The 21,031-nt window shown below is 49.4% G+C and overlaps 1 protein-coding gene across 3 annotated transcripts in view; it reads left to right on the top strand.

Annotated features, from left to right (window-relative positions):
• The window catches only part of LOC122541330 (macrophage mannose receptor 1-like), an 86,768-nt gene that overhangs the window by 51,171 nt on the left and 14,566 nt on the right, over positions 1 to 21,031 (top strand). For all 3 annotated transcript variants that reach the window (XM_043678000.1, XM_043677998.1, XM_043677999.1), the window contains exons 2-5: positions 11,299 to 11,388; positions 13,565 to 13,930; positions 17,594 to 17,707; positions 20,257 to 20,613. In XM_043678000.1, the coding sequence (XP_043533935.1) occupies positions 11,349 to 11,388; positions 13,565 to 13,930; positions 17,594 to 17,707; positions 20,257 to 20,613 (877 nt within the window). In that variant the 5' untranslated portion in view covers positions 11,299 to 11,348. The remainder of the gene's footprint in view (positions 1 to 11,298; positions 11,389 to 13,564; positions 13,931 to 17,593; positions 17,708 to 20,256; positions 20,614 to 21,031) is intronic.

Below are 21,031 nucleotides of genomic sequence, written 5' to 3'. Positions count from 1 at the left end.
TAACCTGCAATCTTCTTCCTGACCTCTCCGCCCCCCACCCCCACTCCGGCCTATCACCCTCACCTTGACCTCCTTCCACCTATTGCAATTCCAACATCCCTCCCCCAAGTCCCTCCTCCCCACCTTTTATCTTAGCCTGTTGGACACACTTTCCTCATTCCTGAAGAAGGGCTCGTGCCCGAAATGTCGATTCTCCTGTTCCTTGGATGCTGCCTGACCTGCTGCGCTTTTCCAGCAACACATTTTCAGCGCATATTTTTAAGGCAAGAGTAGAAACATCTTTAAAAATGACATGAGGGGCAACATTTTTACACATAGAGTGGTTCGTTTGTGGAATGAACTTCCAGAAGAAGTGGGTGTAGTTGCAACTTTTAAAAGGTATTTGGGTAAGGGCATGAACGGGAAAGGGAGGGATATGGCCCAAGCGCAGACAGGGGGACTTAGTTTAGTTTGGGAACATGGGGGCCATAGACTGGTTGGATCGACGGGTCTGTTTCCGTGTTGGATGACCCTACGAGATAGAGACAGATGGGAATCAACTTTGGTGGATGGAATATAATGCGAGGGAAATGTGAGGATTGTGCGCTCTGGCAGGATGAAAAGAGGAGTTGAATATTATTTAAATGGAGAAAGACTGCAGAAAGTTGCAGGACAGAGGGTTCTGGGGGGTCCTTGTGCTCACATCACAGGAGGTTAGTGTGCAAGTTCAGCAGGGGAAAGGAAAGGCAAATGAAATATTGACCTTTATTTCAAAGAGGTTAGAGCATAAAAATAGGGAAGTCTTGCACAAACTATGAATTAGGCTACACTCGGAACCGTTTCGTGCCCCTGATCTGAACAAAGATGGACTGGCATTGGAGGCAGACCAGGGAAGATTCCCGAGGCTGATCCCAGGTATGGAGGGACCTTTTTATGAGGAGAGGTTGAGCAGGTTGGGCCTGTACTCATTGGAGTTTGGGAGAATTAAAGGGGTAGCCATGGGCACACATATGGGCCCCAGCTATGTCTGTCTCTTTGTTGGCTACGTAGAACAGTCCATCTTCCGTAATTACACCGGCACCACTCCCCACCTCTTCCTCCACTACATCGATGACTGCATTGGCGCCACCTCATGCTCCCGCGAGGAGGTTGAGCAATTCATCAACTTCACCAACACATTCCATTCTGACCTTAAATTTCCCTGGACCATCTCTGACCCTCCCCTTCCTGGACCTCTCCATCTCCATTAATGACGACCGACTTGACACCGACATTTTTTACAAACCCACCGACTCCCACAGCTACCTGGATTACACCTCTTCCCACCCTACCTCTTGCAAAAATGCCATCCCGTATTCCCAATTCCTCCGCCTCCCACCTCCACCGTATCTGCTCCCAGGAGGACCAGTTCCACACAGAAAACACCAGATGGCCTCCTTCTTTAGAGACCGCAATTTCCCTTCCCACGTGGTTAAAGATGCCCTCCAACGCATCTCATCCACATCCCGCACCCCCGCCCTCAGACCCAACCCCTCCAACCGCAACAAGGACAGAACACCCCTGGTGCTCACCTTCCACCCTACCAACCTCCGCATAAACCAAATCATCCGCCGACATTTCCGCCACCTCCAAACAGACCCCACCACCAGGGATATATTTCCCTCCCCACCCGGTGGAAAGGAAGATAGGCAGGTAGGACAGGTCAGGGGGACAGTGCTGAGCTGGAAGATTAGAGCTGAGGTGAGGTGGGAGAAGGGGAAATGAGGAAACTGGTGAAATCCACATTGGTACCATGGGGTTGAAGTGTTCCGAGGCAGAAGCTGAGGCATTCTTCCTCCAGGCGTCGGGTGGTGAGGGACCGGTGGTGGAAGAGGCCCAGGATTTGCATGTCCTTGGCTGAGTGGGAGGAGGAGTTGAAATGTTGGGCCACAGGGTGGTGGGGTTGATTGGTGCAGGTGTCCTGGAGATGTTCCCTGGCACCCTCTCTGACCTATCACCTCCATCCTCACACCCATTCACCTATTGTACTCTATGCTACTTTCTCCCCACCCCCACCCCCCCTCTTATTTATCTCTCCACCCTGCAGGAACTCTGCCTTTATTCCTGATGAAGGGCTTTTGCCCGAAACGTCGATTTTCCTGCTCCTCGGATGCTGCCTGACCTGCTGTGCTTTTCCAGCACCACTCTAATCTAGACTCTGGTTTCCAGCATCTGCAGTCATTGTTTTTACCTAAGAATTAGAAGTGACCTTACTCAAACATCGTAAGTTCTTCGTGGACTTGATGGGGTAGATGTGGAATGATTGTTTCCCCTCGTGGACCAGAGGGTATCATCTCAGGATACGGGGTTGTCCATTTAAGACAGGGACGAGGAGGAATTTCACCTCTCAGAGAGTTTGTGGAATTTTTTACCGTAGAGGGCTGAGGACGATGGGTCATCAAGCATGTTAATCAGCGAGGGAATCAAATCTTTGGGAAGAATAACAGGAAGGCAGAGTACTGGGTCAATGGAAAGATTCTTGGTAGTGTGGATGCGCAGAGGGATCTTGGTGTCCATGTACATAGATCCCTGAAAGTTGCCACCCAGGTGGATAGTGCTGTTAAGAAGGTATACTGTGTTTTTGGTTTTCTTGGTAGAGGGATTGAGTTCCAGAGCCATAATGTCATGCCGCAACTATACAAAACGCTAATGCAGCCTCACTTGGAATATTGTGTACATTTCTGGTCGCTCCATTACAGGGAAGATGTGGGAGCATTGGAAAAGGTACAGAGGAGATTTACCAGGATGTTGCCTGGTCTGGAGGGAAGCTCTTATGAAGAAAGGCTGAGAGACTTTGGTCTGTTCTCATTGGAGAGAAGAAGGCTGAGGGGGGATTTAATAGAGACAAACAAGATGATCAGAGGATTAGATAGGTTAGACAGTGAGAGTCTTTTTCCTAGGATGATGACGTCAGCTTGTACGAGGGGGCATAACTACAAATTGAGGGGTGATAGATCGAAGACAGATGTCAGAGGCAGGCTCTTTATGCAGAGAGTGGTAAGGGCATGGAATGCCCTGCCTGCCAATGTAGTCAACTCAGCCACATTAGGGAGATTTAAAAAAAACTTGGATAGGCACATGGATGATGATGGGATAGTGTAAGGGGAACGAGCTGAGAATAGTTCACAGGTCGACGCAACATCGAGGGCCGAAGGGCCTGTTCTGCGTTGTATTGTTCTATGTTCTGGGGCAAAGGCAGTAGAGTTGAGGATTATCAGAAACAAAAACAGAAGTTGCTGGAAAAGCTCAGCAGGTCTGGCAGCAGCCGAGAAGGGAAACCAGAGTTAAGGTTTTGCATCCGGTGACCCTTCCTTGAGGATTATCAGGGCAGCTGTTGACTGGCTGGTTGGTTGGTGGAGCAGACTCGATGGGCTGAATAGCCTGCCTCAACCCCTACAGCTCCTGACGGGATAGTGCAGGAAAGGCTTGGAAGCACTGGCTGCCTCTCACATCCAGAACTGTCGCTGAACACCAACTTGCATTTATATAGCCCCCTACTAACACGGTAACCAATCCCAATCTTGATGCACAGGGGTGTTATCAAACAAAATTGGCCGTGGAGCCCCATCAGGAGACATTAGGCCAGATCGAAGCAACAAAGAAATAGGAGCAGGAGGAGAAAACTGCTCAGCTGTTGAACATAGCTGGTCCCCTGTCAATGCTAATAAACTACCTCCAAAACCAAAGGTTGTTATTGCACTAGTTAGCCAAATGTGTGTTACCTTATCAGACACATTCTGAAAATCCAGATTATGTTACACCCACTGCTTTCCCCTTGGTCCACCCTCCTTGCTAACTCCTCAAAGAACTTCAGGTTTGATTCACATCAGATTCCCCCGCACCGCATGGCCCTGCTGTATACCCCGAGACCGTAACTGGAGTGAGGTTAGCGTGCATGGCTTTCTGACTCAGGGACAAATGGGCTACTCGCCTTGTAGTGGATGGGAAAAGAACACAAGATGGCGGGGTGGGGCGTCAGCATCAAGCCTATGTCTAAACTATGGCCGTTGAAAGGACGCAGCAGCGAGGTGGCTGTCTCCTCCCCCATTGGCCAACACAATTCGCCATGACAACTGGATCAGCCCGTCGGCCAGGGCTGGTCCCTGAACTTGTCCTGAGGAATGTTGCCCATTGCTTCAGCACTGGGTGAACTTCCGTCAATGTCCCGGCACAGCGTCTTACTTCACAGTCCCTTCGCCGAAGATAAGCAACTTGACCCGCTCCCGGAGGAGGTACCGAGCGAAATCCGGAATCTTCCGTTGGATATTTTCAGGGAGCGGCTGAAATTGTATCGAAGCTGTGTGCTTTCAGTGTCAGTCTATCGAAAGGGACAGAAGGACACAGGGAGCTATAGATAGATGGCCTTGAGCATTGCTGGCATAGGGGAGGAGAGAGAAGCAACAGTGAGAATTATAATTCTGCAGTTTTACACACAGTTAACATGGGACGAGGACATTCAGCCCCTTGACACTGCTTTGTTTAATTGACTTGAATTGAATTGAGTTTATTGTCACGTGTACCGAGGCACAGTGAAAAGCTTTGTCCTGCGAGCATTACAGGCAGGTCACAGAGTTAAGTAGCATCGATAAGTAAATAATAGGTCAACAGCGGCAAAACAAAAACACAGGTACAGGCGAATGTTGAGAGTTTGTGAGTCCATTCAGTATTCTAACAACAGGAGGGTAGAAACTGTTTCGAAACCGGCTGGTGCGTGTGTTTAGGCCTCTGTACCTTCTCCCCGATGGTAGAGGTTGTCAGGGTGGGATGGGTCTTTGAGAATGCTGGCGGCCTTTCCTTGACAGCGGGCCTGGCAGATGGAGTCTATAGATGGGAGGTTGGCCTTTGTGATTGTCCGGGCCGAGCTCACCACTCTCTGTAACCGTCTCCGATCTTGAATGGTACAGTTGCTATACCAGGTAGTGTTACGTCCAGACAGACACAGGCTGAGGGAACCCCCAGCATTACGATAGAATAGAATAGAGTATTGTCACGTATACTCCAGTACACAAGTACAAGAGTATAGTGATAAGTTTTTACTATGGCTGGCTTTCATGGCACCATCTTAGGTACAAATCTTGAATGCAAAAGATGAATAAAAGGAAAAGCAGGAGCATTGCTTACAGTGGGGCAGGCTTGATGGACAGGATGGTCTTCCTCTGTCCTCAAAACCTCATCCAAACCCCTTTCGAAATTCCAGGTTAAAACCAGATTCTTAGATTACTTACAGTATGGAAACAGGCCCTTTGGCCCAACCAGTCCACACCGACCCGCCCAGTCAGTCAACTGAGGCAGGAATTGAACCCGTGTCTCTGGCGCTGTGAGGCAGCAGTGCTAACCACTGTGCCACCCAATGCCACAGACTCCCCAGCAGAGAATTGAAACCCTTTGTGTTACCCTTTCCTTGTGATGTAACCTCTTGCAGTCCGGGCACCATTCTTGTCAACCTGCTGAGACCACAATATCTCAATCCCACGGTGAGGCGCATCGCTTCAGCTGGGGGTCTAACCTGGGCCTTGACCTTCCATGGGGTAGCCTCAGACTCTGCAGCCTTTGGTCGCTGGCTTGGAGTAATCTTTGGGATTCCTCCCGACGTTCAGGCAGCGTCGCCCTGTGCGTGAATCGATCATTTCCCGTCTCCTGTTCTCTTCTCATTCCTGAAGAAGGGCTCATGCCTGAAACATCGATTCTCCTGCTCCTCGGATGCTGCCTGACCTGCTGCGCTTTTCCAGCAACACATTTTCGGCACAACAGTCAACCAGCTGTGGCTATCCCTAAGGTGGCCAACTGAGGATTATGGGGAAGGTCGTGAAATGGGGACCCGGGGGGGGGGGGCGGTGGGGAGGCAATCTGAGAGGTTCACCAGCTTTGAAGAAGCAATAGGATTCCTTTTAGATAAATCAGAGAGATAGATCAGGCAGGGCATCCTACAATGTAACGTAAAGGGTTAACGCTCAAACGTGTAAATAAGTTAGAGGGCACCCGGAAGTGTAGGGTAAAGGGTTAATCCACAAACATATAAATAGGAGAGAGGGCACCTGGAAGTGTAGGGTGAAGGGTTAATCCACAAACATATAAATAGGAGAGAGGGCACCTGGAAGTGTAGGGTAAAGGGTTAATGTGCAAACATGTAAATAAATTAGCGAGTGTCTGATAGTGTAAAGTAAGGGTTAACACTCAAACATGTAAAGAAAAGACAGGACGCCTGGAAATGTAGTGAAAAGGGTTAATACTCGAATGTGTAAATCACCTTCTACCTGTGTTAATAGTGACGGACAAGGTCAGTGGCAACTGACCCTGAAGAGAGACAATCCAATGTACAGACTGGTGTTAAGCCTAAGGGTGTAAATTGTTAGGAGCATGTTAAATAAAGACGTCATCTTACCAACAGCCTAGATCAGCGGTTCCTCTGGTTTCCAGCTCAAGCCGATCTCTAAAAGAACCACCACCATGACAAAGGTCCCTCTGTCTCATTTTAACTTCAAGGTGGAAACCTCAGCAGCTGTGTTGCCATTGAGGAGGGGGAGTGTCTGGGTGGTCTCGCGGTCTACCCTAGATAGGCCACCTCCAGGCACCCATAATGCTCCCCTCCACCTGCTGGGGGCTGGGTGCTGCCTGGAAATTCCCTGTGGGCCTCTGAAACTGGGCTTTGACACGATCAGTCAGCGATCCCCCGCGGGGGGAGGTATAAATGACCCCGGGATTGGCTGGAGCTGAGCAATCGCCATGCCCTGGTGCAAATTTACACCCAATTACCTCCATTGGTGGGGGAGGGGCCTAAAGATTTAGGCCTGTGTGGGACTCGGGGTAGCAAAAGGTCACCTTTTCTGAGGAAGGATGGTCTTTGTTTTGAGGAAATGCGGCAAAGGTTAAAACCAGGCTGATTCCGGGGACGGTGGGGCTGATGTAGGAGGAGAGATTAACAGGGTTAGGAGTCTTTTCACTGGAGTTCAGACAAGTGAGTCTCATAGAGACTTATAAAATTCTAACAGGACTAGACAGGGTGGATTCGGGAAGGATGTTCCCGATAGTAGGTGCATCCAGACCTAGGCGTCACTGTCTGAGGATTTGGGGTGGATCATTTAGGACAGTGATGAGGAGACAGTTCCTCACCCAGAGAGCGGTGGCCCTGGGGAGTTCACTACCACAGGAAGGAGTTGATGCCAAAACATTGGATGGATTCAAGAGGCGGCTAGGTATGGCACTCGGGGGCGAATGGGTTCAAAGGTTATGGGGAGAGAGCAGGATTAGGTTATTGATTTGGATGGTCAGCCATGACCGTGATGAATGGGCGGAGCAGGCTCGAAGGGCTGAATGGCCGCCTCCTGCTCCTATCTCTATGCGCAAGTTGTCTCCGTCTCCCTTGCCAGGGCAGCTGCTGGAGGTTATCAGGCATTTGTAGCTCCTCGGGTGCAGCTTGTGCTGTCCTTGGCTTCTCCCACGGGCCAGAGCAACACGCTGTGCTGGAACACTGCTGACACAGTGTCTACCAGACGCGTTTCAAAGTCGCAAAGGGAGCCAGGGGACCGGCCGGATTGCAGCGTTTTCTCACGGCATCGCTCCTGGCTCGTCCTCCCTCCCTCCTCTCTATCTGCGTCCCATCGCAGGCTGAGATCCGGGAGTGCGCCATTGAGCCAACCCACGGGATCTTGCCCGGGTCGCAGATGGAGTTGGTATGCCAGCGCCAAACTGAGGCAGCAAGGTGAGGCGTAGGATGGACCAAGGATGGACCTTTCGCGGTCAAGACAATTGAGGTCAGTGGAGACACTCTTAGATTGGTACTTGGGTGAACATTCCCAGTTTCTGAGCCGGAGAAGTGGTAACCCCCGGAAAGACTGACCCTTTTCTTTCCCCCGCCCCCCCCCCCCCCTCTCTGTAGTCTCACCTTTGGCAATTGCCCGTAGTCTCTGCCGAACGCCTGAGCGGGATTTGGTTAAAAGCGGACTTTGTTTGCGATGAAAGGTAAGTGTTGGAGATTAGTCTCGGACTAAAACGGCGTCTGCCAGATCACGTGCCTCATATAATTCGGGGTGTAGTGATCCGATGTAGGTGAAGTACCTTTTTAAAAACAGGATGTGGGTGTCGCTGGCTAGTCCGGCATCTATTTCCATTGCCCCCCCCCTTGTAGTCAAAAGAGACCAATCGTTAAAGTCCACTCAAACATAGATCATTACACCACAGTACAGGCCCTTCGGCCCTCAATGTTACGCCGACCTGTGGAACCAATCAGAAGCCCATCTTATCTACACTACTCCATTCTCGTCCATATGCCTATCCTGATGACCATTTAAATGCCCTTAAAGTTGGCGAGTCTACTACTGTTGCAGTCAGTGCGTTCCACACCCCTACTACTCTCTGAGTAAAACAAATCAATCAGAATAAAACATGTGCTCAGAAACATTCCTGGAGTAAACGTGTTGAAAGGACACGGGAGGCAGTTTGACGGTAAAGGAGGCCATTTGGCCCGGCGTGTTCTGTGCTGGCTCTTTGCAACAGCAACTCACCCAGCCCTCTCCCACTGCCACCAAACCGGCCCCAGCTAACAGACCCACTCCCAGATAAAGGGAAATTTAAGTCAAAGTTCAGTTCAGTCAAAACGACTTCTCACAAAGTGCTCGACGTACGCTGAGACACTTGGCCTGTGGACTGTGGGCAATCTCTCGCTTTTGGCTGGTGGACTGATGTCAGGGGTATTCAGAAATACACGCTGCCTTGCAGGATCAGAGGACTGTTTTAAAAAAAAAAATGGTTTTGGAGTCAGGAAAGCTGGTGGAACTTCACATCCAGGGTGCAGATTTCCAATTCAGCAGTGCGAAATTCCAAACGCATGTGCAAACAGCGTGGATATGGTTCATTGCTAATGTGCAATTATTCACCTTCATACCGGTAGCAACTGTATGACGTAAAGGTCCACTGACCTTTCAGATTGAAATTCTTCAACAATAACTTGTGGGCGGCACGGTGGCCCAGTGGTTAGCACTGCTGCCTCACAGCGCCTGTAGACCCGGGTTCAATTCCCGACTCAGGCGACTGACTGTGTGGAGTTTGCACATTCTCCCCGTGTCTGCGTGGGTTTCCTCCGGGTGCTCCGGTTTCCTCCCACAGTCACAAAGATGTGCAGGTCAGGTGAATTGGCCATGCTAAATTGCCCGTAGTGTTAGGTTTAAGGGGTAAATGTAGGGGTATGGGTGGGTTGCGCTTCGGCGGGTCGGTGTGGACTCGTTGGGCCGAAGGGCCTGTTTCCACACTATAAGTAATCTAATCTAAAAAAACTTAGATTTAAATAGTACCTTTAACACAATAAAATTGAGGTGCTTCACAGGAGTCTTATAGAATACTATATGTGGACTCTATTGTATATGCTATTCCATATTATCGAATCTTCTATGTAGTCAATGACATGGGATTGTATGTTGGATGACCAAATGTCAAAGATTGTAGATTTATAGATGGATTCATACAGCGCAGAAAAGGTCTTTCGGCTCAGGAGTGCATGTTCATAAGTTCTTGAAAGTGGAGTACCAGGTTGACAGGCTGGTGAAGATAGCAGTTAGCTCACTTTCCTTTATTGGTCAGTGCATTGAGTACAGGAGTTGGGAGGTCATGTTGCGGCTGTACAGGACTTTGGTTAGGCCGCTGTTGGAATACTGTGTGCAATTCTGGTCTCCTTCCTACAGGAAAGATGTTGTGAAACTTGAAAGGGTTCAGAAAAGATTTACAAGGATGTTGCCAGGGTTGGAGAGGTTGAGCTACAGGGAGAGGCTGAATAGGCTGGGGCTGTTTTCCCTGGAGCATCGGAGGCTGAGGGGTGACCTTATAAAATCATGAGGGGGCATGGATAGGTCTTTTCCCTGGGGTGGGGGAGTCCAGAACTGGAGAGCATAGGTTTAAGGCGAGAGGGGAAAGATTTAAAAGTGACCTAAGGGGCAACTTTTTCACGTGTATGGAATGAGCTGCCAGGGGAAGTGGTGGAGGATGGTACAATTACAGCATTTAAAAGGCATCTGGATGGGTATAAGAATAGGAAGGGTTTGGAGGGATATGGGCTGGGTGTTGACAGGTGGGACTAGATTGGGTTGGGATATCTGGTCGGCATGAGGTCTGTTTCTGTGCTGTACATCTCTAGGACTCTATGAGTCTGCACCAACGTAACAAAGGTGCGCCAATCCCAATTTCCTGCACTTGTCCCATATCCTTGAATGTTATGGTAGTTGAAGTACTCATCCAAATATCTTCAAAAGGCTTCAAGCAGTGTGTTAAAGGAGGAATATTAAATGGAGAGGTGAAGATTTCTCAGGACGGTGTTCCAGAGCTCAGCGGTGGGGCAATATTTATCTTTGGATAAATGGTGAGGAGTCCCTGAATCAGGCTTACTCAAGAGGCTGGAGTTAGACGGAGTTTTGCAGGGCTGAAGGGGGTCACGGAGTTGGGCGGGCTGGGGAGAGGGGAGGTCTGCGAGAAGTTTGAGTGCGAGGATGGCAATGTTAAAATCGAGAATGTTGCTTGCTCTGGGTGCCAAGGGAGCCCATTGGCCACAAGGTGGCAGGGAGTGGCACTTGCCGTGAGTTAAGAGCAGGCAGCAGTGGTTCAGATGATCTCAAGTTGTAGGCGGGTGGAAATGGGGGAGACCACCCAGGGGTGAAAGGGAGCCGTCACGTCTAGAGGCAACAAAGGTGCAGTCGAGGAGCTTTCAGGGGACGGGTTGAGACAGGGATAAGTTGGGCGATGCCACAGCCAGCAGAGGGTTGGAGTGGGAATAAGTGATCTTCGTGATTGCGCGATCAAAGATTTACCCCACAGTCAACTATGACACCAGAGGGTTGCAAACAGGGCTGGTTTAGTTTCAGACTGTTTCAAGGGAGAGGGAGAGAGTCAGCAGTAAGGGAATAGAGTTTGGATTGAAAAAGCAGTGGGTTTTAATCTTCCCACCCTTTAATAGGAAGACATCATTGCTCACTCGATAGTGGGTGTCAGACTGGCAGTCCATAGTAGAGCTTGCAAAGGGTAATCTGCCCCTGCCCCTTGTTTAGGTATGGTTGGCATTTCAGTTTCCCGTCTCTTGTATGCTAGCATGTCGAATTTCGTGTTGTTCCGAGGATATATTTCAGTAAAGCTGTTCCTGAGTTTATTGCTGGGATTTGACCAGAGTGCAGAATTTGTTGCCTGCTGCACCTGCCCCCCCCCCCCTCCCCCAGCCCACCTCCCCTCCCCCAAATACTTACTTCTGCTTGCAATGGAGTCCCCTTGGACCTGTCTTTATGGTTGGCTTGTTCTGTTTTTCAGTTGCCACTGCGCGGGTCTGAGTATCTGGGCCGGTTTTAGCCGCTGAAAGCATGATCGGATTACGGTTGCTCCTCATGTTCTTGGCCGAAGGTAAGCCCGCTCGCGAGTTTCTCATCAATTTTGTCTGCCTATGAGGACAGTAAGATCCCGCTTTAAAATTGACCCTGCCCATGTTGTTTCCCGACTTAATGCTGTTCACGAAATACTGACTGTACGAGAAAGACGGCATTCCAACCGGAACTCCATCACAAACACATTGACTTGGGTACTACTTACTACCCCCTGAGTAAAAGAACAGGAAGTGACATCACCACAAGAAATGGCATCACCACAGGAAATGATGTCATCAGTCCAAGGAAACCCAAACACAAATAGAGAGCAGGGCCGTGCCATCAGTGCTTCATGCGGAGGCTCACTGATGATAATACCGAGTATAGTGACGAAACATCTGAAAACGAACCTTCCAACTTGGCGAGCAAACCTACACCCACTGAGTGTCCATTTCTTTAACTTTGTGAGTCTTGCTCTGATAATGTCCTTTTCTGCTCACACACTCATGTGCCTGCTCATGCACTGAGCCCCTGAGCTTCCTCTGCTATTCCTCCTTTTCCCTCCCTTCCCCTTAGACTTTCTCCCCACCCTCCACTCCCATTCTGCTCTCTTTTGTAATCATGGATACGTTGGGCTGAACGGTCTGTTTCCGTGCTGTACATCAGTATGACTCTAAAGACTCTGGTCTGCCCTGGCTCCCATTCTGAACTTGCACTGAAGTTTAGGGCCCTCCCTAGTGGGAAGAGTTGGTCAGTGCAGGTAATTTCATAACTGCACTGACTGCTTTCAGCCACCAGATGGAGGCGGGCTAAGCTTTCAGAAGTTAGTTTGCAGACTTGTATTCTTTTTACGTTTCAAAGTTTATTTTATACTCAAGCTGATTTTACTGATGAGTGTTGGCATTTACAACTGCAAACCGTTCCAACATAAAAAATGTTTTAAAGTTGTTTGAACCCCAGGTATCTGACTGTGCGGTGTTCCTTTTATGGTTTATTTTGCAAAGTTATTTCAGTGAGGAATATACAGTGCTGAAAATGCACAGTGCAGCGTTTCAGGCTTTGCATTGTTTTTGTCAGTGAGGCACGGCCAGAGGAATCTCATGCCGGATGAACACTGATTTCTGCGAGGGACCTGCAACGCATTTGAAGTCATTTCCCGCAAAGTTGTGATGGTCAGGATTGGGGACACAACTTTAAATGAGGACTTATAGAAACAGGATAATGACAGAAGCTGTGGACACAGTGGGCGATAGGCGGAAGTGGGCACTGCAGATGCTGGAAACCAGAGTTTAGATCAGAGTGGTGCTGGGAAAGCGCAGCAGGTCAGGCAGCATCCGAGGAGCAGGAAAATCGACGTTTCGGGCAAAAGCCCTTCATCAGGAATAGAGGCACGGAGCCTCTGGGGTGGAGAGATAAATGGGAGGGTGGGGGAAGGTAGCAAAGAGTACAATAGGTGAATGGGGGTGGGATAGAGGTGGTAGGTCAGAGGGGAGGGTGGAGCGGATCGGTGGGAAGGGAGATTGGCAGGTGGGACAGGTCATGAGCTGCATATACAACCGATCGCTGCTGTGGTCTCTGCATTACTCTCGGTTTGCAGAGTTTTCCCAGATAAGTTAGATTAGCAGAAGAACTGCTGATTTTGAGATTTGGGGAGAGAAGGCTTTCGAGGATCAGAGCACAAGGTTCGGTAGCCAGGGCAACACAGGAGGATGATGTGTTGTCTTTTATTCCACGTAGGAAGAGGAGGAGGCCACTCAGCTCCTCAGGCCTGTTGTGTGATTCAGTCACTGAGGAATCCGGTAGCTCGGTGGTTAGCACTGCTGCCTCACAGCGCCAGGACCCAGGTTCGATTCCACCCTCAGGCGACTGCCTGTGTGGAGTTTGCACATTCTCCCCGTGTCCTGCGTGGGTTTCCTCCGGGTGCTCCGGTTTCCTCCCACAGTCCAAAGATGTGCAGGTTAGGGTGGATTGGCCATGCTAAATTGCCCATGGTATTAGGTGCATTAGTCAGAGGGAAATGGGTCTGGGTTGGTTACTCTTCGGCGGGTCAGTGTGGACTGGTTGGGCCGAAGGGCCTGTTTCCGCACTGTAGGGGAAGCTAATCTTAACAAAAAAAAACCCTAAACGAAACACCACATGGTTAGACACACGAGGATCAGCAGAAAATCGATTCCCCCACCTGCGTTAAAAATAACCCACGCTCCCGTCCTTTCAAGGTCTCTCCCAGATCACATACTCCGGGAAAGAATATCACTTGATCGAGGAGCCGAGGAGCTGGTCCGAGGCCTGGGATTATTGCCGCAGTGAGTATACCGATCTGGCCAGTGTGCTGAGCCCAGCAGAAGGAACAGTCCTTGCTTACCTGCCAGTGCCGGAGGAAGGCACCTGGATCGGCCTGTACAATGACCAGCAGTTCCCCGACGGCTGGAAGTGGACCACGGGAGAGCAATTCGGCTACTCCAACTGGGCGGACTCTTACCCCGGGGAATTCAGCAGCAGCTCCCCCATCTGCGTTTACCTGAGGCAGGGCCAGTGGTTCGACCTGGAGTGCAGCGTCCCGTTGGCCTCCATCTGTTACACAGGTACAGGTACTTGATAGCTCTGTTATACAGTCATAGAGATGTACAGCACGGAAACAGACCCTTCGGTCCAACCCGACCATGCCGACCGGATATCCCAACTCAATCTAGTCCCACCTGCCAGCACCCAGCCCATATCCCTCCAAACCCTTCCTCATGATTTTGTAAACCTCTATAAGATCACCCCTCAGCCTCCGACGCTCCAGGGAAAACAGCCCCAGCCTGTTCAGCCTCTCCCTGTAGCTCAAATCCTCCAACCCCGGTAACATCCTTGTAAATCTTTTCTGAACCCTTTCAAGTTTCACAACATCCTTCCCATAGGAAGGAGACCAGAATTACATGGGAAAATTCCAAAAGCGGCCTCACCAATGTCTTGTACAGCCGCAACATGACCTCCCAACTCTTGCACTCAATGCTCTGACCAATAATTACAGAAGAAACACAACTATAGAGGGTGAGTGAGCTCCACGATTTGTGAGGCAGAGCGATGCCGAACAATGTGGGTGCAGTTCCTATAGCGGCTGAGGAGTGCCAGATGGAGGTTAATTTGGATAAAGGTGAGGTATTGTACTTTGGTAAAACAAAGAAGGGCAGCATTTATACAATTAATGAGAGGGCCCCGGATGGTGTTGTAGAACAGAGAGACCCAGGGGTTCAGATACATAAGTCTTTGAAGTTTGCGTCACATATAGGCAGGGTGGTTAAGAAAGCATTTAGCACATTTACCTTCATTGCTCAGTCCTCTGAGTACAGGAGTTGGGACTTTATATTGAGTTTGTACAGGAGGTTGGTGAGGCCTGGAATACTGCATCCAGTTCTGATCACCCTGTTATAAGAAGGATATTATTAAGCTGGAGAGGAACTAGGAGAAAGTGAGGACTGCAGATGCTGGAGACCAGAGTTGAAAAATGTGGTGCTGGAAAAACACAGCAGGCCAGGCAGCATCCGAGGAGCAGGAGAATCGACGTTCCAGGCATAAGCCCTTCTTCAGGAATCATTATGCCTGAAACGTCAATTCTCCTGCTCCTCGGATGCTGCCTGGCCTGCTGTGTTTTTCCAGCACCACATTTTTCAACCCTTAAGCTGGAGAGGGGTCAGAAGAGATTTACCAGGATGTTGCCAGGTATAGAGGGTTTACATTATAAGGAGAGGTTGGATAGGCTGGGACTTTGCTCGCTGGAGCGTGGGAGGTTGAGGGCTGACCTTATAGAGGTTTATAAAACCATGAGGGATATACATTAGGTGATTGACAAGGCTCTTTTCCCTAAGGTGGGGGAGATCAAAACAAGGGGAGCATTTTTCTAAGGTGATAGGAGAAAAGAGCATGTGGGGTAACATTTTTTTGCACAGAGAGTGGTTTGTGTGTGGAATGAACTTCCAGGGGAGGCAGGTACCGTTATAACATTTAGAAGGCATTGAGCAGGAAGAGTTTGAAGGGATATGGGTCAGGAGCAGGCAGGTGGGACGAGTTTAGTTTGGGAACATGGTGGGTGTGGGCTGGTTGGACCGAAGGGTCTGTGTCCGTGCTGTGTGGCTCTGTAATTGCAGAAGGTGTAACCCTTGCCCATTCACCCTCTCTGTCCAAAGCCCTGAACATAGCATCCAGGTGAAGGAGTGTTCCTACTCATCCTCGTCTCCTTTCCATCAACAAGACCAAACGCAAGGCCTCCTCTCTCTCTGTCCGTCCCTCTCTTGCTTGACGTTTTCAGAAACCGCCGTGCTCTCGCTCTAACCTCCCCACCCTGGGCTCACTGTGGAGTTCCTACACACACTGGAGAATTACTACCCCATCCTCCGCTGAGGGCAGTTGGAGGGGCTGTGGGCGACCACCAATCAGGAGAAGGGTGAAAGGCCCTGTCATCAGGAAATGCCCCAGGGCACATCCCGTTCAGAAATAGGTTTTCCAGTTTGGAAAAAAAGTCGGAATGATGGGTTTCTCTGGGGATTGCAATACAATCTGTTTTGCTGCACCATATGTTTTGCTGTGGGTATCTCTGTGGGATGATAGAACGGTTGATGGCCATTTGTTAAATGATACACCATCTTGTTAAGTGTTTCAATAAACCGTTCATTTTTGTTGCGTTTTAACTATAAATAGAATAAAGTGTGTTTTGATTAAACTTAATGGTGGACTAGTTGAAACACGTGGGTTCATAAAGCACAGAAACAGACCTTTCAGTCCAACCAGTCCACGCCAACCATAATCCCAAACTAAACGAGTCCTACCTACCTGCTCCTGGCCCGTGTTCCCTCCAAACCTTTCCTGTTCATGTACCTATCCAATGTCTTTTAAATGTTGTAGCTGTCCCCACATGCACCACTTCCACAGGAAGTTCATTCCACACGCGAACCACCCTCTGTGTAAAACATTTGCCCCTCAAGCCTTTTTTAACCTTTCAAATGTGCCCCCTAGTCTTGAAATCTCCCCATGCAATTAGTAAGTTTGCAGATGACACTAAAGTCGGTGGAGTAGTGGACAGTGTGGAAGAATGTTACAGGTTGCAGGGGGACTTGGATAAACTGCAGAATTGGGCTGAGAGGTGGCAAATGGAGTTCAATGCAGCTAAATATGAGGTCGTGCACTTTGGAAAGAATAACAGGAAGGCAGAGTACTGGGTCAATGGCAAGATTCTTGGTAGTGTGGATGTGCAGAGGGATTTTGGTGTCCATGTACGTAGATCCCTGAAAGTTGCCACCCAGGTGGATAGTGCTGTTAAGAAGGCATACAGTGAATTAGGTTTTATTGGTAGATGGATTGAGTTCCGGAGCCGTAATGTCATGCCGCAACTATACAAAACGCTAATGCGGCCGCACTTGGAATATTGTGTACATTTCTGGTCGTCCCATTACAGGGAGGATGTGGAAGCATTAGAAAAGGTGCAGAGGAGATTTACCAGGATGTTGCCTGGTCTGGAGGGAAGCTGTTATGAGGAAAGGCTGAGAGACTTGGGTCTGTTCTCATTGGAAGGAAAAAAAGGCTAAGGGGGGATTTAATAGTGACATACAAGATGATCAGAGGATTAGATAGGAAAGACAGTGAGAGTCTTTTTCCTAGGATGGTGACGTCAGCTTGTACGAGGGGGCATATTGACTGGTGATAGTTTTAAGACAGATATCAGAGGCAGGTTCTCTACTCAGAGAGTGGTAAGGGCATGGAATACCCTGCCTATCAATATAGTTAACTCAGCCACATTAGGAAGATTTAAACAGTCCTTGGATAAGCACATGGATGATGATGGGATAGTGTAGGGGGATGGGCTTAGATTAGTTCACAGGTCGACGCAACATCGAGGGCCCGTTGTGCGCTGTAATATTCTATGTTCTATCCTAGAGAAACGACATCAACCGTTAACACTAACTGTAGCCCTCATTATTTTATAAGCCTCTCTAAGATCACCTCCCAACTTCCTGCACTCCAGTGAGAAAAGTCGCTGTCTATGCAGCTTTTCTTTATAACTCAAACTTTCCATCCATCTGGGACACAGTGCCTTACACCGTCTTTTAAAAAAACATAAAAGTTAGGGTGTGGGCTATCTCCATAATGTACAATGAGTGGGGTATCTGGTCTGGTCCACAGCTGTAGGCAATATCACTCAAAGCTTTGATCTCAATGAAGAACGATTGCTGGGTGGAGCATTTTGACCTGCAATGCTTGTATTTTAACAGACCTGAAAAAGCCTGGGTATGCCATTCTTAAGGAGAGCAAAGAGTCCTCTGAAGCAAGCAGCCAGAAGATGGCAAATGCATTTGATGTCATAAATAAAAGGCACTTTAAACAAAGTAAGCAATATTTCGAGTCAACACGAAACTCTGTGATTCGCCTGCGATCGTTTCTGCTCTCGTTTCAATTTTTGACTGGGGCGGGGGGGAAGATATTCAGGCTTTAGAAGGGGCACATCAGGGGTCTTTGTGGAACGAGAGAATCAGGAATGGGAGTAGGCCATTCAGCCTCTTGAGGCTGCTTCTGCCATCCCATAAGATTAACTCCACTTTGACTTTACGTTGTTTCCCCCCTCCCCCCCCCAACACTCAAGTTGATCAAAAACTAGTTTAACTCAGCCTTATTTAGATTTCGACTTTTTTTGTCATGTCTGGACATTGCAAGACAACAGTGAAGAGTGTTCAACATTGTCACGCACAGCGCCATCTTAGGTGCAGGTACCTGGGCACACAAACTTACCATTGAGGTAGAGACAAATAAGGAACAAACTTAAAAGTAAAACATTACAGTCCCTCTTAATACAGTGTAAACAATATAAAGAGGTAAAGTAAAAGTTCAAACACTGCAGCTCACAAGAATGGTCCCAGGAATGAAAATCTTAACATATGAGGAATGTTTGAGGACTGTGGCCCATTACTCGACGGAGTTTAATAGGATGAGGGGAGATCGAACAGAAACATACAGAATATTGAATGGCCTGGACAGAGTAGATATTGGGAAGATGTTTCCATCGGTGGGAGAGACTCTGACCCAAGGGCACAGCCTTCGAGTAAAGGGAAGAGCTGTTAGAACGGAGATAAGGAGAAACTTCTTCAGCCAGAGAGTGGGCAATCTACGGAATTCATTACCACAGAAGGCTGCGGAGGCCAGGTTACTGAGTATATTTAAGACTGAGATAGATATGCTCTTGATGGTCAAGGGGATCAAGGGTTATGGGGAGAAAGTGGGAGAATGGGGTTGAGAAACCTATCAGCCCTGACTGAATGGCAGAGCAGACTCAATGGGCTGAATGGCCTAATTTCTGCTCCAATGTCTTACGGTCTTTCTCAAGTGTTAGTCATCTTACTAACTCAGCCGTGAGGTAGGAAGAGGGATTGGAAAAGTTAGCCCTAGTCTCCTGAGAAAGGTGAAGCCTGTGATGTTCTCATTTGAAAGGTCGGAAGTGGATACTGTCATTCCTGATGAAGGGCTTTTGCCCGAAATGTTGAATTTTTCCTGCTTTTCCAGCACCACTCTAACCACGTTCCCACTTAAGCCAATCAAGCTGAGGCCCCAGTCAGTAGCTGGGGAGAAATGGCTGCCTTTGGTGCAAGGGACGATAGGCTGGTCTTCCAAGGCTCAAAACCATTGGCAAATGAACTACAGGGTGATTGAGAAGAGCGTTTCTCACCCACAGACTTGCTCAGAAACATCACCCAAAGAAGTGCTGAGTGCTGATTGCATTAATAATTGGGAAAGAGCGATCAAAAGGTCACAGTCATAGAGATGTACGGCACAGAAACACACCATTTGGGCCAACCCGTCCAAGCCGACCAGATATCCTAAATTAATCTTGTCCCATTTGCCAGCACTTGGCCCATATCCCTCCAAACCCTTCCTATTCATATACCCATCCAGATGCCTTTTAAATGTTGCAATTGTACCAGCCTCCACCACTTCCTCTGGCAGCTCATTCCATACACGCACCACCCTCTGGGTGAAAACGTTGCCCCTTAGGTCTCTTTTGTATCTTTCCCCTCTCACCTATGCCCTCTAGTTCTGGACTTCCCGACCCCAGGGAAAAGACTTTGTCTCTTTACCCTATCCATGCCCCACATGATTTTATAAACCTCTATAAGGTCACTCCTCAGCCTCCGACGCTCCAGGGAAAACAGCCCCAGCCTGTTCAGCCTCTCCCTGTAGCTCAAATCCTCCAACCCTGGCAACATCCTTGTAAATTTTTTCTGAACCTTTTCAAGTTTCACAATATCTTTCCGATAGGAAGGAGACCAGAACTGCACACAATATTCCAAAGATGGCCTAACCAATGTCCTCCCAACATGGCCTCCCAACTCTTGTACTTATGGTCTGACCAATAAAGGCAAGAGTACCGAACACCTTCTTCACTATCACGGAGGAGAGGGGAGCTTTTTGGGGCCTGGGCATTAAGGAGAAAATGGGTCTACACGATTAGGCCCGACTGCTCCCTCCAGGAGTCAGTACTGAATGGGTCTCCCTCAGCACAATCTTAGGCAAGCTCATCCGTGGCTTCAGTAGGCGCCAAATCATAATGATGGTTGCCGTGGAGCCAGAGGGATTGTGGGATGGTCAGTTTGCATGTTGCTGTGATCTGAAAGGATCTGACCTGGAAGATGGGAGCAGATTCAATGGGAACTTTCGAAAGGGGTTTGGGGAACTCACTGGCATAGAGGGAGAGACAGGGGTGGGAGAGAGAGAGAGAGAGAGAGAGAGAGCCGGGCCAGTGGGAGAGGAACAGGAAGGAGTGGGACTCACTGGGAAGTCTTTTGAAAGAGGCCAGCATTAGGCCGAAGGGCCGAGCGTATGCGATTCTGTGAAGTCTCGCCCCCGGAACAACCCCGAGGTAAACGCAGTGAGCTATTCCTTTCAGCTCGGTTCCAGCCCATCGTCAGCGAGGACAGGGTCTACTTCCTCATCGAGGATGAGAAGAGCTGGACCAAGGCCTGGAACCACTGCCGGAGCCAGTACACCAACCTGGTGAGCGTGAGGAACGCCGAGGATGCCAGGTTCATCGCCTCGCTGCCTCACGAGCCCCAGTGGATCGGGCTGTACAACGACGGGCTGTCCGGATGGATGTGGTCCAACGGAGACAAGATCGGCTACACCAAGTGGGCGCTCTGGCACCCCTACAGCTTCAACAGCACCCTGCCCATGTGCGGCGCCATGCTGGACGGTGAATGGCACGAAGCCGACTGCGATTTCCCATTTGCCTTCATCTGCTACAAAGGTAACCACATACACTCTGTCTGCAGTGCGACTTCGGCTCCCTACAGTGTGGAAACAGGCCCTTCTGCCCATCACCCAGCCTCCGAAGAGTAACCCACCCAGACCCATTCCCTTATTTCCTTTACATTGTTCCCTGACTCAGGCACCTAACATTACAGGCAGTTTAGCGCAGCCAATCCACCTTAACCTGTGCACCTTTGGATTGTGGGAGGAAACCCACGCAGACGGGGGGAGAACGTACAAACTCCACACATTCAGTCGCCCGAGGCGGGAATCGAACCCGGGTCCCTGGCGCCGTGAGGCAGCAGTGCTAACCACTGAGCCACTGTCCCTCCCTGAGGTTCAAGGAGGCAGCTCACCACCACCTTCTCAAGGGGCCACTTGGGTGGGAGGATGACAGGTGCTGATCAAACCATCGG

The sequence above is a fragment of the Chiloscyllium plagiosum genome, chromosome 37 (assembly GCF_004010195.1).
Source record: "Chiloscyllium plagiosum isolate BGI_BamShark_2017 chromosome 37, ASM401019v2, whole genome shotgun sequence".
Lineage (NCBI taxonomy): Eukaryota > Metazoa > Chordata > Chondrichthyes > Orectolobiformes > Hemiscylliidae > Chiloscyllium > Chiloscyllium plagiosum.
The sequence above is the reverse complement of the archived record's forward strand: the minus strand, read 5'-3'. Positions and strand labels throughout refer to the sequence as shown.